Source organism: Panthera uncia, chromosome C2 (assembly GCF_023721935.1).
Source record: "Panthera uncia isolate 11264 chromosome C2, Puncia_PCG_1.0, whole genome shotgun sequence".
NCBI lineage: Eukaryota > Metazoa > Chordata > Mammalia > Carnivora > Felidae > Panthera > Panthera uncia.
In genome coordinates, this window is record NC_064810.1 from 107,160,404 (window position 1) to 107,182,667 (window position 22,264).

The 22,264-nt window shown below is 39.8% G+C and overlaps 1 protein-coding gene across 3 annotated transcripts in view; it reads right to left on the reverse strand.

The window, feature by feature from the left end:
• MME (membrane metalloendopeptidase) overlaps positions 1-20,170 on the reverse strand; it is a 113,560-nt gene extending 93,390 nt beyond the window's left edge. The window contains exons 1-3 of one of the 3 annotated variants that reach the window (XM_049628677.1): positions 19,949-20,170; positions 6,280-6,446; positions 5,518-5,553 (exon numbers count right to left, since the gene is read on the reverse strand). In XM_049628677.1, coding sequence (XP_049484634.1) covers positions 5,518-5,553; positions 6,280-6,436 — 193 coding nt within the window. In that variant the 5' untranslated portion in view covers positions 6,437-6,446; positions 19,949-20,170. Of the gene's footprint in view, positions 1-5,517; positions 5,554-6,279; positions 6,447-11,107; positions 11,181-11,374; positions 11,460-19,948 lie in introns of those variants that run through there. The other 2 variants (XM_049628675.1, XM_049628678.1) reach the window with 2 other exon arrangements.
• Positions 20,171-22,264: the final 2,094 nt, after the last annotated feature.

The window sequence follows — 22,264 nt, forward strand, 5'->3', positions numbered from 1 at the left end:
GGCTACCTGGGCTGGCATCCCAGGCCAAGTTTGTTCATTTATAAAAATAAGATATAATGGTACCTACCTCACAGGGTCATTGTAAGAATCAAACGTATCGATACATATAAACTGCTTATAATAGTGTCAGACAAATAACTCTTCAGTGTTAACTATTATTACTTTATTTTATTATCGTCTCTTTCTATTCTATTCTATTCTATTCTATTCTATTCTAATTCTCCTATATTCTATTATTATACTCCCCTGTAAATCTATTTAATATTCCTTCCCCATACTCTATATCACACACCTCCATTTAGTAATAAAGCAGCAGCTTGGTGGAAAACGCTTGTGCATGTATGTATGTGCATATTTTAATTCCTTACCAATAGTCTGAAAATAAAGGAATGATGGAGGGTGTATTAGAAGTTCCCTCTCACTGCTATAACAAATTACCACAAACGTAATGGCTTAAAGCAGCACAAATTTCCTGTCATACAGTCCCAAGAAGGGTTGCCAGCACTGTACTCTGTCTGGATGCTGTAAGAGAGAACCGTTCCTTTCCCCTCCCAGCTTCTCGAGGCAGCACATATTTCTTGGCTTGGGGCTGTATCATTCCAACCTCTGCTTTCTGCACTGCTTTGGTCATATCCCTTTCTCTGATTCTACCCTTCTGCTCCCTTCCCCTTATAAGCATGCTTATGATTACATAAATCCATCCAAATAATTCAGGATAATCTCCCCATTTCAAGATTCTTAAGTTAAATTTGCAAAGTCCTTCCCCCCCCACCACCATATAAGGTAATATATTCGCAGGATCCAGGGATAGGAAGTGGATATCTTTAGGGAGGGATTATTCTACCTACCACAATGGGAAAAGCACTGGATGATCTCTTGAGATCATTCAAGCCAGTGGTACCTACTTGGAGGTGGCTCTGATGTCCCAAGGGGACAGTGGCAGTATCTGGAGACACTTTTTGTTTGTCACAAGTTGGGAAGGGAATGGTACTAGACATCTAGTGGGTAAGAGGTCAGGGATGTTGCTAAACATCTTATAATGCACAGGATGGCCTCCTCACCCCGACAAAGAATTATCCAGGCCAAAATGGCAACAGTGATGAAGCTGAGAAACCCTGATTTAAAGCATGTGATTCCTTGAAATCTTCAGAGCTAGTAAGGTTACAATACAATGGAAACCAGTTTCAGGACTTAGATGTATATGGAGAAGTTTGAGAAATCACAAGCAAGCTCTATAACTCCATGTTTTGACAATCTTATATAGTAAATAAGAGATGAATAACATTACTCATGCTTTAATAGTAGGGTTTTGAACACTACCTTAACTTGTTATTTGTTAAGTAGTGTTTCTTTTATTTTAGGTTGGTATAATCTTTCATACTGGTGCATTTCATATACATGTAAATTATCTTTAAGTATGTATTATAAACATAATTTATGTATGTTATAAATATTAAAACTCATAGATTCTCAGATTTAAAGTACCTAACACCAAACAGATTTCAAGATGATCTACATTTTTGCCTTCGTATGACCTGATATCTATCCCTTGACTTGAAAGGATCAGAGAAGTACACTTGCTATGACATCCTCATCTATCAAGAGAAAGACATAAGTTAGAATCAACTTTTACTTAAAGTAAGCACCTTGGCTCTCAATACCTACTTTTCCAATTCTTATCAATCTCTGTGCTCAGGGTTGAATTCTCCCAGTCTTTGTATGTATCTATTTTAATGCTTATTTATTTATTTTGAGAGAAAGAGAGATTTCAAGCAGGGGGAGGGGCAGAGAGAGAGAGGGAGAGAGAGAATCCCAAGAAGGCTCCATGTTATCAACACAGATCCCGACGCTGGACTCAAGGTCATGAACCATGAAATCATGATCTAAGCCAAAATCAAAGAGTCAGACATTTAACCGACTGAGCCACCCAGGAGCCCCTCTCCCAGTCATTTTTTAAAAAATTTTTTCAATGTTTATTTATTTTTGAGAGAGAGAGAGAGACACAGAGTGTGAGTGGGGGAGGAGCAGAGAGAGAGACACACACAGAATCTAAAGCAGGCTACACGCTCTGAGCTGTCAGAACAAAGCCTGACATGGGGCTCAAACCCATGAACCGTGAGATCATGACCTGAACTGAAGTTGGACGTTTAACCAACTGAGTCACCCAGGCACCCCTCTCCTAGTCTTTTTAAAGCAATCTAGAAATTGTTGGTAGGAGACCTTATATTCTTTTCAACATCTTTTTTTCCCCATGTTTCTTTTCCTTTCCATTCACTGCTCATTCATTTTTCTTTAATACTTTTTTCTGCCTAAGAATTCCACTAGAATTTTGTTAATTTGCAGCAACTTTTTTTAAGTTTATTTATTTTGAGACAGACAAAGAGTGCGAGTGGGGGAGGGGTAGAGAAAGAGAGAGAATCTCAAGCAGGCTCCATGCTGTCAGCACAGAACCCACATGGGGCTCCAGCTCACGAAACCGTGAGCCGAAATCAAGAGTCAGATGCTTAACCAACTGAGCCACCCAGGCGCCCCAATTTGAGCTGCTAAAAACAGTAGTTGTATCTTTTATGGCAGAAAAGGTTGACTAACAAGCAGGGAACTGTGGGTGTGTAAGTGGGCACGAGTGTGAATACTGTACCCATAAGGGTGAGTTTCATCTTCATTTTTCCCCCAGGAAGAACAGTAACTAGCAATATGAAAGTATTTTAACAGCTTGTAAACAAACACAGCCAAATAAAGAAGATCACAGTTATTCAGCAACTTTGTTTACCACTGACACTATTTCCATTGTATATATTTCCCTGCCAAGGTACAATTCTATAAGGTGTTTTACATTTGGTATGATTTCTAAGCTACAATGAAAGGATACATGTTAAATATGTCTTAATGAATTGAGATTTCCCAAACACCACTTTAAGAAAAAAAAAGCCAAAGTCCAATCCCTAAGCAGTAAATCACACCTAAGATTCCAGATTCCAGATATCACATTGCTAATTGGGGTAGGTACCACTAGATGAGCCTGCCCAGCCTCTCTATGTCTGCCTCGTTAAAAAATTCCATTTCTTCACGGTACCCAGGTAGCTCAGCCAGTTAAGCATCTGACTTCAGCTCAGGTCATGATCTTGCGGTTCATGGGTTTGAGCCCCATGTCAGGCTCTATGCTGACAGCTCAGAGCCTGGAGCCTGCTTTGGATTCTGTGTCTCCCTCTCTCTGCCCCTCTCCCACTCGAGTCTATCTGTCTCTCAAAAACCAACATTAAAACATTTTTTTTAATTCCATTTCTTTGTATTAAATTAAAATTAAAGAGAAAGAGAATGAGAGACTAAGTGTGAAAGAGAACCTAGAGATTAAGAGACTTAGAAGACATGTCAAGTGTATTAAGGACAGAGAAACTTGGAGACAATTAGAGGTCAATACATAAGTGGGAGTTTCTCAAAACAAGATAAGAATGAGCATATAATAAAAGAAAAGTGGGGGATGAGCAAATGATAACTTTGACAACTTGGGCACATACCAACTCTGGCACAGTGCCCCTGGACATCTCCCAGCCAAGGGATCTGTGCAGCCATTTTCTGGGGAATAAAGAAACTTCTTTTGTTTCTGGAAAGCCCTTGGGTGGGCAAGTGACTGTTAGTATGTTGAGCAACCAGTGGCTAATGTCCCAATCAGGCCTCCCTCCAGTCACCTACATCATATCTCAGGTGTCCTGTCAGTGCACATGAGATCCAGAGCAACTACAGCAATAAAAACATCAAAAAGTAATATACAGAAGAGCAAAGGGCAAACATTCAGAACATTAAACTATCACCTAAAATCCCAAGATATTTTCTCATCATTATTTTGCAAAGGTCAATGCATAACAAAAACCCAGATAAAACCATCTAATAGGAAATGGTTCAAAATCATTTGGGACAGGTTATTTCTTAGAAGACATGTGAACATTAGAAAAGAGGTCTAGAATCTCCTGACAAAGGAGATAGGAGGTAAATAGTGTTCATATCCCAGGCTGTTGCACCCAGCTACCACCTTCTTCTTGTCAAATGCTCTCCTCTTTTTCACCACTCTCTAATTGATGTGACAGCTTATAACTCCACACACTTCCTCGGTTCCCTTCTCTGACTTTTCTTTTCCTTGTACTCTAACTCTTGATGTCCTCTTAAGTTCAGCCCTTGTAGCTCATCTCCTTTTAAGAACCCAAATACTCAACAAGGCTTCACCTATCGCTCCTGGACAGATCCCAAATGACCCACATGAGAGATCTTCCTACACTCCATCTCTACCCTCTTGCCGTCTATACCCACTTGTGCATAACCCCTGGCTTAGACCCAACCTGTCCAAATCCATATTAATCACATCACTCCCTTAAACAAATTTACCTCCAAACCTCTCTATTTCTGTGCACATGGTTACCATTTTCCTGAGTCCCATAGATTTTAAAACTTGGGATCAGATCATTTTCTTTTTTTCTTTTTTTAAAGTTTATTTATTTATTTACAGGGCAAGGGAGGGGCAGAGAGAGAGAGAATCCCAAGTAGGCTCCGTACCATCAGTGCAGAGCTGATGCGGGGCTCAAACTTACAAACCGTGAGATCATGACCCAAGCCAAAACCAAGAGTCAGACGCTTACCTGACTGAGCCACCCAGGTGCCCCAAAACTTGGCATTATTTTCAGATCATTCATATTCTTCATTTAGCAATACTGTTACACTGAGTCATCCAATTCTCCATTCATGTGGTCACAGGGCTCTCTCATACCACTCTAAGCTGCTCCTCAAGGCACCCCTCCATTACAGCAGCAGTCCCTACCTGCCCACCCTCTCTGGCTCATCACTTTTCACTGAACCTACCCAACCCCGCACTCCCAGAATCATCTTTCGGCTTTGCCTTACTGAGTGATCTGTCCTGGAAAATATCCGTTTCTCCTTCATTACAACATCAAAGCTAACACATACATTTCCAAAGCTCTCCATCACGTGGCCCTATCTATCAAGCCTATATATTCACTGTTTCTCAACAACATGATTGATTCCTATTCTCTGTCCTTACTTGGAATTCCCTCTTCTATACCTGTACTTCTAACCCTTAGCCCATATCAAGGCCCCTCCCAAATCTCTCTTCTCCAACTGGCTTTACGGACCACACAACACTCCCTTCTTAGTTCATGCCCCTCTGATCACCTGCATCGAGAAGTCAACATGATGATATGATGCTCTCGCCATTTCAGTGTGTTGTCTTTCTCCAACTACCTGGCAAACTCCAGGAAGCTAGAGATACAGTCCTCTATCGCCCTTACCACACACTCCAGAGCTGGAAAGAGCAAATTCTTTTTTAGAATAAACTAGCTAATCAATCTAGTACTTAAGTACTTTTGGATTTTCCTTGACTATAAATAAATGATCTATAATAAATAAAAGTATACACGAAGGAAATACAGAGATATTTGTCTATTAGCATTTGATTTTTAAATGTTAATACGTTACTTGCAAAACTATTCCATTTGAAAACCATCTTCTTACCTGATTTTATGCAGTCTGACGACTTGCAAATGCCATCTAGAAAAAGAAGGGAATATGCATAAATATCTGCAATGCGGGTTTGTAATTTCTCCCTATATTCTGTTCTTTTAAAAACTGCCAATTAAATAATAAATTCCTTAAAGCAAGAACTAAAACCTGAGTATTGTATGTCATTGCCAATAGTTAGAACATAGAGAAATAAAATAGGTAAATCCTAAATTTAAACACTTTATTATGAAAAAAACCAATTTATTGTATCATCGCTACTCACTAAGCCCTAGATCTACTAAATTGAAATAATCAGTTGTTTTAGTACGGTAATCTTTTTTTTCCCCCTATTAAGGAACCAATCTTTTCTAATCCTTATTGTGAAAACTGCTAAGACTCAAATTAGACCTCTTAGATTCCTGTGAAGCCCTTTAGAATTTCAATGACACAACAAATTTCACTAATTGAAGCTGGCCACAAAATGGTGTATACTTTAATCAAATAAAATTATACACTAGAATCCTTATAAAATAAGCATGAGTGCACTAAATATACTTGGCAATTAATAACTTAGCTCAAACATAAAAGACATTGTACTTTAGTCAGAGTTAACTGTTTCGACATATTGATGTTACATTTTATGACGAAATCTTTATACCACCATCCTTAAGTATCTCTCTCCATAACACATTCGCTTGGTAGACAAAAAAGGCATAAGATGAAGATTTCACTCTCTTGTGCATTTTTGTGTGCACAGGTGTGGGAGTCACTCACCATCATAGGTTGCATAGAGTGCGATCATCGTCACGGCGATGATGGTAAGGAGCAGGACAAGGACGGAGAGACTGATCTCCAGTGAGGTCCATCGTTGTTTCTTTGGCCTTGGAGTGTTGATATCAGTTATATCCATCTGACTTTCTGATTTGCCCATCACCTAAAATCTGGAAAAAAATTTTTGTTAAGTCTTTAAATACTACCAACAACAAACTAATATATAGATAAAAAGAAGAGAAAATGTATGTACAACTTTCCAAATGCTAATGTGGCTAGATAAAAGTAAATGACTAATTCATTTTAAGTAAGAAATCAAGTTCTGCTGTTGTTGAAAGTCAGAATTTTGATTCTGAAAACAGAGTATAGAGCCAATGAATTTGACATGATCAGTCACAATTTTTTTTTTAAATAACAGTAAAGATCCAAACAAAATTAGACAAGAAGACTTAGCTAAATACTCACATAAGATTCCTATGGCAGTTCATAAGCAAATAATTGCTGTAGCATCATAAAGCAAAGTTTTAAACTCACCCTTCTGAACTTTGGACAACGTCAAAGGTGAATTTTATATCTTGCTCCAATGGTTTCCTTCATAAGCATGGAAATCAATGACTAATACTTTGAGGTTTTGACTAAGCAGTAATTTGAAACATGAATACAGATACAAACAAAAAGGAACAAACACTTGTGATAGCTTATTTTTAGTCTTTTTTTTTTAATGTTTTATTTATTTTTGAGACAGACAGGGACAGAGCATGAGCAGGGGAGGGGCAGAGAGAGAGGGAGACACGGAATCTGAAGCAGGCTGTCAGCACAGCTCAGAGCCTGACACGGGGCTCGAACTCAGGAACTGCGAGATCATGACCTGAACCGCAGTCGGACGCTTAACCGACTGAGCCACCCAGGCACCCCTTATTTTTAGTCTTAAAAACAACTTTTATTTTTACAAGCTCAAAATTACAGCTACTGCTGATGTGGGTATCTATTAACTGGTTAGACAACATTCTGATGGTCACTCAGTGAACCAAAAGTCAGTGGTTTACACCCAGAGATAGCTGTTAATCACTGTTTCTTCGTGCGACTGAAGAAGAAAAAAATATATGCATTAAAAACTCTCCTTGCAGGTCAGGGTAACAATTGTTAAGATACTTACTTAACTTATATTTAAATTAATATTAATACTTCTAATAATAGCTGACATTTATTGAGTGCTTCCTGTATGTCAGTCACTAGTTCTTAGTGCTTTACCTGTGCGGATTATTTTAATCTTTGTAAGGTGGGTATTAATATTCTAATTCTATACGTTAGGAAACCGAGGCACATAAAACTCAGGGAACTTTCCCCACTACAAAGCTAGTAAATGTTCTTTACAGAGAACGCATTTGGTCACTGTTTGAAATAAAAATATATCATATCATCACACAATAAAAGCTATTTTAGATCTTATTGCAGAAGTTTTTGGAAGGGGGAGGGAAGTTAAGGGGATGAAAGCCTAAATATTAAATTTCATTAGGTTTCTTTTAGAGCCCTCGTGGTTCTTTATTGACCATCCACCAAAGCTCCAACTTCAATTTTTCTGCATGACTGTAGAAAAGGGCATCATAAACTAACAGATTAGCTGTTTATAACTTTATACAAATTAAGCATATAACTTAGTTCCTAGATGAAGTGACTCCTCAGAAATACTCTTAAAGATCTTTGTGGAACACCCACAATTTGCCTGATGGTATGTTTTGTGGAAACTGAGGCACAGGATAAAGTAGAAAATGGATTCTACATTTGAAGTGTGGACTGGGAGATCCCACTGATAGCTAGGAATTTAATCTCCCCAGTGAGTTATTAATAAGTGAACCACAGCTGGACTTTAGAGTTCTGGATACAAAGTCTTAAGCACGCTGTCCTCTTGATTACAGGAGGCTATAACCAAGGACAGACTATCAAATAAAAATATTTTATTAGACCATGAAAACTGTGTCTGCTCAATAAAAGTGGGATGTAATGTACCTGAATGTTAAAATGTCTTACTTAATGGTTATGTAACTCATGTTGGCTTAGTCTCACAGACCCTGGGGTTATGATATGGAATTGCATTGATCGTGGCCCTTGGAGTTTTAATACGGATGGTGATTAGGGAAAGAAAAGATGGGACCAAATTTAATACTTGGACACCATTCAGAGAGGTAAACAATAAAAAGAATAATTTTCCCAGTTTCCCCAGAAGAATTCAAGAGTGGCGTAAACAGCATCTGAATATTAATCACATTTGCCTTTCATGAGCATTTGTCTTCCTGCTCTAATATTTCAGAAGACAATCTAGCCAAGTTGCCCTGAAATAATACGATCCACTTCTCATTAAAAAAATTTTTTTTTAACATTTATTTATTATTGAGAGACCGAGAGACAGGGAGCATGAGCAGGGGAGGAGCAGAGAGAGGGGGAGACACAAAATCTGAAATAAGCTCCAGGCACTGAGCTGTCAGCACAGAGCCCAACATGGGGCTCGAACCCACAAACTGTGAGATCATGACCTGAGCCGAAGTCGGTCGCCCAACCAACTGAGCCACCCAGGCACCCTGATCCACTTCTCATTTTAGTTCTCTCTGAGAAACAACAATCAGTTTCTGTAGTAAAACTTAGGGCCAGGAACCAGGGTAGCCACAGGGTTAAATTAAAGGTGCTCTTTGGCTCCACCAGGCTTCCAACTTCAGAAAACTGGTAGGCAGGCATGTCTTTCTCCCGTCTAGGTTACTTTTCCCTCACTTCTTCTCCTTACCCTTGAGACTGGGGTACAGAGGCAGCTGGGCTTTTAATGGTTCTGCACCTAAGACTGCAGAAATTGTTACAGGGAAATAAAGGCAGTGACTACAGCTGTTAGCCCTTTTACCTGCATCAAAAGAATATCATCTTTGAATCACCTGCAAACCCTCCATCTGCCCCTCTTGTAAACACGCTGATTTTTTTTTTTTTTTTTTTTTTTTTTTTTTTGTCTTTTGCTCCTAAGTAGCAATTTTGAACAGCACTGAGCAAAAGGAGAAATGATACAAGTTTAACTTCCTGGTTAACTTTGCCATTCATTTCCAGACACTTCTGGTGGATTCACTATGTTCCTATAAGAAAACAGGAGCCAGAATCTTGAACACCAAGATGAATCACCAACCCCCTAGATACGGAATATTCAAGTCAACTACACCCAACCCCATTTTAGAGAAGGGAGGGAAGAGGGCAAAAGGATACAAAAAAAATTATAAAGTTGATACTTATAGTTCCATATAAAGCAGGATATGCCCCCCACCCCAAAATACCTACATGTTTAAAATAGTACATCTCAATTGGAGATACGGTCAGAAAGTTTCAACCAAAAAGGAGACACTTCCAGAGGAGAGAACAGAGAATTAGGAGATCTAACACAACAAGAAATCTGCCAACTTCAGCTAAATAACATTACCAAAAGAATGATTATTTTGCTTAAGTAGAAACAGCATTCCAAAGCAATATAAAGCAGCAATTCTTAACCAGTTGAGAATAGAGTCAAATCAACCTACAGGATAACTGCTTTGTTAAAGGGAAGTCTATAAACCAAAGCGATTTTCATCTTCACAGCACTTTCCCACATTAGCATTTCTGCAAGTCCCTGAGGGTACACTATTAAAACAATCTTGTGTTATGGAAACTGAGGCACAGGAAGCAGGAGAGACAGGTTGCATATTTAGGCTGTAGCTGCGGAGGCTGAAGAGACAGGTCAAGAGAGAAACCATCTCCTTTTTTCCCAGGACATTACTGTATAGGTGTTCCCGGGGTCTGGACACAAAGTAACAACCACATCACTCCCATATGCCGTGCAGCTATTCAACAGAAGTCACAGCAGCGAGTTCAAGAAAGTACCGGACAAATTTTTGTAAGTGCTGGGGCCCAGAAATAATGCAAGAGTGAAGACTCTGCAAGCCTCCAAAGCCGGCCTGCCGATTGGCAGCTCCCCAATGCTGACACTGCACGTCAGGTACTACTTTCCGATTTAATAAAATTACCATTTGCATCACCTATGGGGGAGGAACAGACTCAATCAAGTGGCTAAAGAGGAACGTTTGGTTGCAATTACCCTTATTTTCGAATAATACAAATACACTGAGGCCAAAGAGGTAAGAAAACTTTCACCTACCCAGGAACTCCCCCCTGCTCCCGCCAACCAACCCTCTGTGATTTAAGCACGCTATCAGCATAAATTATATAATAGCAAGCTAAGGTTAAGGCAAGATGAAGAGCTAGGGTAATGAAAGGATCTTCAGGTTAGGAAAAGTAAAAACAGAAAAGTGAGTTACAAATGAGAAAATCCGATAGAAACCAAAATGAAAACAAACCTTGCTTAAAAAAAAAAAAAAAAAAATCCGTGTCTGTACAGCGGAATGGCAAATTCCCAGCCCCCAGATCAGACCCCCTGCAATTTGGTAGCGCTGATCCCGGCAACCAAACATAACTCCCCAAGGCAGAGGCTGCAGGGAGCTGTGGAAATGAACCCGAAGACTCGACCCCACATCACTCGCAGACCCCTCCTCCAGGTCACCTTCTTCGCCCCTTCCCTCACTCTTCGAGTCCCAGATGCGGCACCTTCCCAGGGCACGCCTCCCTCGCCCACGGCCGCGGGGTCCCGGGCGCTCGATTGCGCCGGAGCCGAGCCGCTGCCCCTGCTCCGTGCGCCTCCCGGGCGGCCGCTGCCCTCGGTCGGCTGTGCCCGCCCCGTGCCTGTCCCACCGGCTCCCACCGCCCGTGCTCTCGCGCCGTTCGGACCCTTCTCCCCAGCTCCCAGGTGCGGGCTCGCTCTCCCAGGACTCACCAGTGGGATTCGGGAGAAGTTGGAGGCTGCTGAGCAGACACATCCCGACCAATGAGCGCGCGGGGCCGGGCGTGGGGAGCCCCGCCGAGCGCCGGTCGGTCCGTGCGTCCGCCCCAGCGCGCCCCGAGCGGCGCGGGCTCCGGGCGGCGGGCGGCGGCTGCGCCGAGCGAGGCCGGACTCGGGGGAGGTTCCGGCCCCGCGGCGGCCCGGGCCGGAGGAGCGAGAGGGAACCGGGCATCCCTCGGACCCGCACCCGGAGGGACTCACCGTGGCCTCTCAGCGGATCCCGCGCCGGGAGTTGGGCGGCTGCTCCCGCCTGCGCGCGGTCAAGCTTCGCCACTTGCACATCTCCGCGCCCCGCGCGTCTCGGCGCTCTCACCCCCCCCCCGTCCCCCCCGCCGCAGGACGAGCGAGAGGAGCAGTTCCCTGGGTGACCTGAAGGTTTCCGCTAGGTCTCCCGAACCCTGTCACATCGTGTGTGGGGGCCGGGTGTGCGTGCGTGCGAGAAAGCCCCCCCACCTCACCCTTCCCAAAAGGGCTTTGCCAAACATTCTTGGAATTGCTTAGCGTCGGGGCTTTCAAGAAAACAATGCATCGCCTCTTCGAGAATGTGTAGTGCTGATGAAGGTTCTGTTGCTCTCCCTGGTCAACCTGAGACCAAAATGATTCTCTTCTCACATTCTTCTTTCGCTCTCCTTCTCCTCCCTCCATCCCAGCTTCCTTCCTTTCCTATTTGTTTTGTTCTGTCCCTTCCCTTTTTTGTTTCCTTTCTTTCTTGACCCCTCTTCCTTTTCCTTCTTCCCGTCTTTCTCCTCCTCTCTCCTCTTTCTTCTCTTCCTTTCTTTTTCTTGGTCAGACCAAAATGATGTCAAGAGCTATATTCTGTATTGAAAGTCCCCACTCCCACCTCCTGACTCTTGGGAATCTAGTGATGTGTATATCCAAAGGCTTGGGGACCGGGAGCGAGAGAGTCACAGAAAAATAAGCGAAGGTGTGTCTGCTCTGCCTTCTAAAATTGGCTATAATGTGTCTGGACCCTTCTCGTTTTCATGGAGCCAGGTAGCAGCACAGCATTCTCATGTAAGACATGCGATTCCCCCCCTCAAGGAAGTTTAAAAAAAATACTTTTTGCACAAAGGCGATTTCTTTATAAAAGCTACCTACAGTAGCTCTAAGTGTCAAGGAGCTTAGAAGAACTAGACCTCCCATATTGGTGTGGTTTGGGGGTTTTGGGGTTTTGTTTTGCTTACATGATTTTTAGTTCAATTATTCAATGCCATAGCTTCAACAGTGTCCTTTTCCTTTTTCAAATCATGTCTCATTGCAAACACAGACACACACACACACCCTGAGGAAGTCATACTGAAATACAGGTGACTTTTCCTGAACTCGCAATTACCTGTTTTTGACATCAAGTAACTGACAGATTTTACATTCTTTATGTGGTAGACCTGAAAGTCAAGGAGAAATAGTAATACTTGCTAGTGAAATAGTAAGTGGGATACAATGTAGAGACATTTTTTAAGAAGTTAAAATAATTATTAAATAACTAGATTAATATACATCAATCTAATATATAGGCTTCAAAAGAATTCTCTCCATATCTCTATGCTTTACTCTTGTCTGGTTCACGTGTTACACACCACTTAATCCTCATGACAACCCTAAAATATGGATGTAATTGCCCCATAAATGAGCATAAGGAGCTTGGCCAAGTTAAAACTACTGGGAACTGTTTCAACTGGAATATGAACCCAGTTCATTTTTTTTAGGATCTGATTTTTAAGTAATCTCTGCACCCAATGTGGGGATTGGGGATTGAATTTACAAACCCCAAGATCAGTTCTACCAACTGAGCCAGCCAGGAGCCCCTGAGTCTAGTTCATTTTTGATTCAAATGCTGAGTTACAGTTCTCCTCATTTTACAGAAAGGACTGAAGCATAGGTACATGATTTACTAAAATTCATTGTGTGAGAAATCTTGTTCTTCTAACACTCTAGTGCTTAATTTTTATTACTTTTCAGCTAAATTACCAAAATGTTATTTCAACCTTACATAATCAACAATGAACTACAAGCAGTTAGAAAAGTCTTTTTTTTTTTTTCCCCCCATGTAGCCAGGCCTCAGTTTCTTCACAGGGAGCCCCATGTATTAAAAATGTAATATGTTTCTTCTGATTAACATAATAATGAATATGGGGGGGGGTGCCTGGCCAGAATAATCCCCAAATTTGCATACCAACAGAAAATGCAACTTAAATTCATGCCTGATCTTAACATTTCCATTTAAACTTTTCAAGCTACATTTTGTTTTCCAACTTGCACAAAAATTTTAAACAGAAAAAGGTTCTTTTTGGAAGGTAATAGAATACCCTCGCAGTTCAGGAATATCTAATTACCAGTAGAAAATAAGACAATCTGGTTTGTGTATAGTGCCTCTAAACTTATAGCTGGAAGTTAAAAATAAAGGTAATTCATTTAAATTCTTTTAAAAATTAAAGATTTGTTAATGAGAACTTTTCGGACTATTCAGTGATAAGCATATATCATAGTTTTAGTTCTGTCTTGTTGCAAGAGGAAAACATTGCAGGAAGCCAATTCAAAGATCCACTCTTAGTGGTAGGGGTATTTTAGAGGGGAAGAAAAATGAAAAGAGAATATACAGAAAAAGAAAAAAGGTATAGTTAAAGTTGTTTTTAGACTGTCTTTCAGCTGATAGTCAAGAAGGTGTGTTTCCCACAAGTCTTAATCTCATTAAAGTTTACCAAAATTTAAGGGTTTCATCAGGAATGCTAAATCTCTTCCTAGAAGGAGGTTAAACAAGTTTAAGAAGATTTCTCCTTTAAAGGATCTAATAAAGAAAGAGTCCCCAGGTTAGGAAACTCAGAAAACCTGAGACTTATAGAGGTTGTACAAGGTCATGCAATTTAGTGGGTTATAGAGATGGACCAGAAAGTAGTCCTCCTGGCTACCATGCATAAGTTATTAACAGTGGAATGATGCATTGGTTCCGACAAGTTACAGAGTAGATCCTTAAAAGCTGTCCCTGTACACAACACTTACAAACGCTTGATACAGTATTTTTTAAAGGCCCTTTAAATGCACCACTGAGCCAGCAAGAAAGTGAAGGAAACGCCAAGATTAAAGTCATGAATTCAGAAAGTCTTCTAAGTGTTAAAGATGGTGCTGTCCTGGGGTGGCTACCCGTCTGCAGCCTCACCAAACCTACATTTGTAACAGGACTTGTAAGTGCCAGGGACTTCTTAGACAGCAAGGGGAAAAGTCAAGTCAGAGATTTCTACCTAAAACTGAGGCCACTGAAAAGAAACATCTGCAGTGCAAAGGTGAACTAGAAAAAGAAAAAAACAAAACTCAAACCCCATTCACATTCCCCCCCTTCCCTCCCTACCCCAAACCTAAATATGTTTGCTTTTTTCAGCCTTGACTCTGGCAGGTAAATTTACACCAAAAAGCTACTGGTGAATCATAATCAGATGGACAGTAGGGCTAGCTAGGATGTAAACGAATTCTGTGGCCTGAAAATTCCCAAGTTAAAAGTTTGTAGTAAAGTGGTTCCAGCTAGACTATACCAAACAAAAATTGAAAGAATTATTATCACTTAGCTCTCACTAAAGGAACTTACTGAGAATACATGTATAAAACAAAATGATACTGAAGTAGGAAAGCTGAAAGGACTCCATTTTATTTATTTATTTTCAAATTTTTATTTTATTATTTTTTTTAAATACAATTTTTATTGTCAAGTTAGCTAACATACAGTGTATATAGTATGCTCTTGATTTCAGGAGTAGATTCCCATGATTCCTCACTTACCATTTTAGAAAGGCTCCATCTTTACTGTTTTTTTGCTAGGCTCCATTTATTCATATTCCATATTTACCTCTGAATAAGCCAAAGAAGCTATGTTCCCACTTCAAGGGGGAAAAAGAAAGTTAATTGTTCTCTGAATTTTGTCCTAGGCCTCAAACACCTGATAATGCCTAAGAAGAACCAGATCCCAAATATGTTCCAGAACATTAGCTTCAAACAAACCTCAGCTGATATTGGCATCAATACCCCTACCTTCAGTAATTCATGGAATAACACCTATTGTTCACCTGACACTCACCTCTGATTGGACCCAACCATAGATTCCTGAAGATATACATCCCCTACACCCTTGTCCAAGATAAACCCCAAGCCCCAAGCAATGATGAGACTCATTCTCCTTTTCTTTGGGGGGTCGCCCAGTTATTCTGTCTACTATTCTCTGTCACTCACCCTATTCAATAAACTCTGTTTTCATTTTCTCCAGCTTGCATTTGATTTGTATCCTGCGTGAAGCCAAGGACCCTCTTGACTGGGTTCTTGGACTCAGCCTGCCTGCATCAATACTAGATAGATAAGTTATTTAAAGGAGTGATAAGCAAAGAATATAGTAACAATGTAAGAAAATCTAAGTAAACATTGACTTAAAAAAAAATGTTTGGGTATACAGATGGCCAAGAGACACATGAAAAGGTGTTCAGCATCACTCATCATCAGGAAAATGCAAATCAAAACTACAATGAGATATCATCTCACACCAATCAGAATGGCTAAAATCAGCAACACAAGAAATGACAGGTGTTGGCAAGGATGTGGAGAAAAGGTTGGAACACTTATGCACTGTTGGTGGGAATGCAAACTGGTGCAGCTACTCTGGAAAGTAGTATGGAGTTTACTCAAAAAGTTAAAAATAGGGGCACCTGGGTGGCTCAGTCGGTTAAGCGTCCTACTCTTGATCTCCGCTCAGGTCATGATCTCTCAGTTCATGGGATGGAGCCCTACATTGAGCTCTGTCCTGACAGTGTGGAGCCTGCTTAGGATTCTCTCTCTCCCTCTCTCTTTGCCCCTCCCTGTCTCAAAATAGATAAATAAGTTTTGTTTTGTTTTGTTTTTTTTTTTAAAGCTAAAAGTAGAACGACTCTATAATCCAGCAATTGCACTACTAGGTATTTACCCAAAAACTACAAAAATACTAATTCAAAGGGATACATGCATCCCAGTGTTTTTTTTTTAATTTTTTTTTAATGTTTATTTATTTGTGAAGGAGAGAGAGACAGAGTGTGAATGGGGGAGGGGCAAAGAGAGAGGGAGACACAGAATCCGAAGCAGGCTCCAGGCTCTGAGCTGTCAGCACAGAGCCTGATGCAGGGCTTGACCTCACAAACTGTGAGATCATGACCTGAGCCAAAGTTGGACACTCAACCAACTGAGCCACCCAGGCACCCCCATGCATCCCAAAGTTTATAGCAGCATTATCTACAATAGACAAACTATGGAAAAAGCCCAAAAGTCCATTGGCTGGAATATTACTCAGTGATAAAAAGGAATGACATCTTGCCATTTGTAACAACATGGATGGATCTAGAGAGTATGCTAAGTGAAATAAGTCAGTCAAAAAAGACAAATACCATATGATTTCACTCATATGTGGAATTAAGCAACAAAACAAAGGAGCATAGGGAAAACATAGAGAGAAGCAAACCAAGAAACAGACTCTTAACTGTAGATAACAAACTGATGGTTACCAGAGAGGAGGGGGGGTGGAGGGATGGATGAAATAGGTGATGGGGATTAAGGAGTACACTTGTGATGAGCACCAGATGTTGTATGGACATGCTGAATCACTAAATTGTACACCTGAAACTAATATTACACTGTATGCTAACTAAATGGAATTTGAATTTAAAGAAAAGTCTGGGGATAAAAAAGATCGACTAAAATATTAGACAATAATGGTGTATAACTTGATAGTTTGATTAGAGCCAAAGCACTCTAACAGTGCTTATTTATGTTGTCGGAAAGGAAGATAATGATAATGATTTTAGACTTTATTAAATTAATTATACATGTAAAAATTACTAGTGTAAGTATTCAATGAGGAGAAATTGAGTGCATGAGGTCAAATGTGGCAGAGAGGTAAAAAAACTAGAATTAATAAAAGGAAATCTAAAGGAAAATAAGGAAAGAGAAAAAGGAAACATTAGAAAAGACATACGGTACAAAATTAACATGGTAGAAATAAATCTAAATATATCAATTACAATAAATATAATTGGACTTAATTCTCCAGTTACAGAACAAAGATTGTAATGCAATAAATAGACAAAATTCAGCTCTCTTCTATTTAGGAAACAAATCTAAAATATAAGAACATAGGATGGTTGAAAGCAAAATGATGGATAAACATATGTCAAATATTAACCAAAAGACAACTGGTACAGAAATACTGTAATCAGATAAAACAGACTTCAATTTACCAAAAAAAAAACCAAATAAAGTCATCAGTTCAGCAGGATAATACAATTCTAAATGTGATTACATCCAGTAGCATAAATTTTAAATATATATTGCAAAAAATAACAGAACTATAAAAAGAAATTGATAATTCACCGTGATAAGGATGATTTTATTTTTTATTAAAAATATTTTTTAATGTTTATTTATTTTTGAGAGAGAGAGAGAGACAAAGAGGGGTAGAAAGAGAAAGAGACAGAATCTGAAGCAGGTTCCAGGCTCTGAGCTATCAGCACAGAGCCTGACATGGAGCTCGAACTCACAAACCACAAAATCATAACCTGAGACTAAGTTGGAAGCTCAACCCACTGCCACCCAGGCACCCCCATGATAAGGATTATTTGAATACACTTTTCTCGATATTTGATAAATCATGTGAACAAATTAGTAACAACCCAGAAGATCTGAATAACAATACTAACATTCTTCCAGAAGTATATTGAACATTTCATCCAAGGATTGGAGAACACACACTTGTCCTTAACAAGAAATCTTATGGAAGCTGTGGGCTAGATTTTGGGCAAGGGAGCTTCTATAGCAGTTTGTATTTTAAAGCCTCTTTCTCTTTCTTTTCTTTCTTTCTTTTTTTTTTCTGTAAAGGATTACCTCCCTGAAGTTTGCATTTCAAGGAGATGGCCCAGATAAGAAGGTAAGAGTTAGTTTTATTTTAGCTTAGGGGAGAAGACCTTAAAAAAAAAAAAATCCTATCAGGTTCTGAGTATCAGCTTCCCGTTTGGCCAACAATTAAAAAAAAAAAATCCTTTTAAATATCTTTCAATTTCTGCTGGGAAAACAGTAAATATTTCTGGCAATACTGAACACCCCCTTGGACTTAAGAGGCATTCACGAATTGAGTGCGAAAGCTATTTTATTTTTCTCTGTTTATCAGGTACTACAGAGATCTGGAAGAGCTGACTCTGGTGAGTATCCTCACCCTTAGCTGGCTTCTGCCAGTTTTCCATCCACAGGCTATGCGTGGGGGTTAAAGCAGAGGGTATAGCTCCGGTATCTACCAGAATTTGCCAAGGGTTTTCTTTAACTGTAATTTTAGTTTCCCTTAGCTGTTTAAGGGAATAATATAGCAGTTTACCAGAAAATTCCTGAGTGTCATCAACTCTGGGAGGGGCCCGTAAGGAGGTTCTCCGTTGACGGTAGATTCAGGGTTATCTGTAAGGCCACTGACTTGGTGGACTTGCGCTCATGGTCTTGTAATCTCTTTAGAGTGGAAAGACAATGTAGAGAGAGGATAAATGATAGAATGAATGCTATAAAGGAGGAAGGAGAGGAGAAGTAGGAATTGCATCCATCTTTCATTTCAGGTGCCTCTTGTAGTGTGTGTGTGATTTTTTTTTGCAATGAAGCTATTTTAGAATCTTGAAGCGTTTTTGAAGCCTTCAGCTTACCTATTAAAATAGGTATCTCATTCTGTTTGTTTAATTTGGGAACACAATTTTTAAGTGCACTTCTTAAATGATCTCAGCTAATTGGAACATTCCTCAGAATGGCCATTGTAATTTCCCTCCCTGAGGGCTGGCAGCAGTTTTGTAGGACCCTCAACCACAAATGGAGTTCAACCCACATTTCTGTCCAGCCATATTTTAAGAACCCCAACCTGACAGTTACTAAGTTCTCAGGACACAAAACAATGATCTTGTCTAATTCTAGGGGGTTTGAGGGTAAGATTTTTTCATTTTTGTAAATATTTATAAGTTCCAGGACCATAGCAATTACATGTCAAATAAGCAGATTTAAGTATCCCATTCTTTTTCAGCTAAGCCTTTGGATCTCTTGGAGCCAAACTAATACCTAAGGAAGATATGCCACTGGAGTGGAGATTGTGTGATGTTTTAGAGTGAACGTCATCGCATAGAGATTTTCTTGAGGTTGGCAGGTGACCTAGAGTCAATCTAACCTGTTCTGAGACCAACTTATCCTAACCCAGGAGTCTTCTTAGAGTTAGGTGGCAAACACTCTAACAGCTTTTAAGTGCTCAACCCATGCCCACCACGTTTTGTGGCCTTTTATCTTCCAAGATTCCCAGAAGCAATATAGCCTTTACTTAGTGGACCCAGTTCAGCGTAACCTCGACCCAGTCTGATCCCATATCCAGTCCAGTTCTTAAGTCTGACCTGTCTCATCTTGGACCTGGTCCAGTTTTTAAATTGAATCCAATCCATTCCAAACCAATCAGCATTTCCCAATGTGAAACCTAGGGACTGGGGAGAGGACTGAACTGGTGGACCCCAAAGAATGGGGATTGCAGACTGATTGCAAACAAATTGGGAAATACAGCTGCCACCAGCGCTTCCCAACATGGAATCTCAGGAAGAATTCCAAACAAATGTGGAACTGCAGACTAAACTACCAGCAGTTCCCAAAGTAGAATCTGGGGGCAGAATTAAGGCCTGGGGTTTCTAATCAAATAGGGAACTGACTAGAAATTCAATTAGATCAGGAGCTTCACAAAGAGAGTGGAGCCTAGAATCCAGAGAAACTTACCCACAGCCCTCTGAAATGGCCGAATGGCGGAAATGGCGAGCAAGACTGAACTCAAAGGGTTCTCAGGTTACCACTCCTGTTTTTCTTTTCCTCTCTGAAGCTATCAGAAGTTTGCTTCTTATGTTCGCCACCGCCGCCACCAAAACTGCTTTTAAAAATTCAGCTGAGTAAATATGAAGATCTAATTGGCTTTATTCAATGATTCATGAATCAGGCAGCATCCCATCTGGCAAATGGAAAGGAGTTTCAAAGAGCTATACAAACAAAATGGGAGACTTTTATAGGCAAAGGGGTGGGAACAATGGAGGAGTTGATTATCTCATCTTCCTTTGGGGACAGAAAGGGGTCTATCAGGTGGATTACTTCACCATCCCTTAAACCAGATTGACTGGTTTAAGATTACATTCCTGGGAGAGGTTGAAACTGCAGTTACATTAGGTACTAAGTCTTGGTTTGCTGAAGTGGGGCTTAGCACAAGTGACTCAATTTGGGGCCTATTTTTTCTTTTTTTATCAGTATATATTAGAGAATGTCTTTATGACCTTGCAATAAGGAATTGTTTCAAAGCCCAAAAAGTTCAAAATATAAAGAGATTGCTAAATTTAATTTACAAATTAAATTCTATTTGTTGGCCAAAAACCTTTGTAAAGAAAATAAAAAGCAAAGCACTGGGAAAAGATCTACAACATATTAAAGTGGAAATTATTAGAATATATAAAGAACTGCAAATGAAAGCCAGACAATCCCTCCAAATCGATAAAAGACAGCCATTAAAACAAAGGCTAAATAAAAATGACCATAGCATATAAGAAGATACACAATCTTATTAATAGGTAACTGCCAATTAAAACTCCAATGTAAACCCAAGTTTTACTCAATGTGACTTCTTACACATCGCTGGGAAGAGTATTAATTTGTATAATCTTCCAGGAGGAAAAAAATAGTTGTCCTTGTAAAGGGCAAATGATATTATTGGCTGTCTTTTCAATAGAGTTTGGGGCATTGGCTAGCATAAGAGTAGGAAAACTTGCTCTGCAAGGGGCCAGATAGTTAATGTTTTAGACTGTTCACATATATTTCTGTTGCATATCTTCTTTTTTTCTTTTTTACAACCCCTTAAAAAGTATCTTAGCTTGTGGGCTCCATAAAAGCAGGCTACTGACCACTACTGGATTTGTCCAGTCAGCTATAGTTTGCAGATCCCTGGCTAGCAGATCTCTCAGGATTATCTGACTTTATTGGGGTGTATACCTCAGGTTGACTTTCTATTGACCATACTATTTTGCAACTGTGAAAAAGTAGCCTTTATTGGAAACTGATAGCAATGCAAATGTACTTGTGTGGGAATTTATGGGAAAATGACAGCAATGGAAATGATTCTTGTTGAAAATAATGCAAATAAATCTTTTCTGGCAAAGACACTAATGATTTCCATTGAAAAGATAACCCCAAACATTACATTTCGTTGGCCTAGGCCAATAAAAGTTTGACAGGCCAATATAGTGTTGGAAAAAAACTACACTTTAGCAAACCATTTTGGAAAACATTTGCATTATCTGGAAAGTTGAAAAGGCACACAATTTACAATCCAGCAATTCTCCCTTCAGATACATATTCTAGAAGAAAGCCTGCACATGTGCACCTGGAGATATGAGCAAGACTTCATCACAGCATTATCTATAAGAATCCTGAAAAATAACTAGAAACAACACAAAATTCCATTGATGGCAGAATGGGAAAATATTGTAATGCATCCATAAAATGGAATACTAGTAGAACACTACACAGAATGCAAAATAAGCAACTGCAGCTAAACAAATCAATATGGATGATTCAGAAAAATGATGTTGAGTGAAAAAGCAAGCAAATCCTGTGCAGGATTGCATAGATTCAAAGAAAACAAAAGATATGATGCTTATGTAATCAAGGAAGCCATAGTTTAGTGGGTAAGAGAAACACGAACAAGCATGGACACTAGAACATGGTAATTTTCATAACTGAGTTATATATAAAGTTCATTTGCTATGTGATAGGCAACTTTTTACCACTGGGCATATCAGAATACTTCATCACATAACACATCTTTTATTTGGTTTGAGGAATTTGTTAGGTAGAGGAGAGGATGAAAACATTCAAGACAGAGAGAACACAGAGAACATTCTCTGTGTCTTGAATATTGTATGACATACATTGTAATATTTTAATGACTTCAAACGGTTTAGCATTGCTGAAGGCTAAAAGGCATGGGGAGGAAGAACAGATGGGGAGCAGTTTCTTGCGAAAAGACTGAAGAGGTAGGGACCAGATAATGAAGGA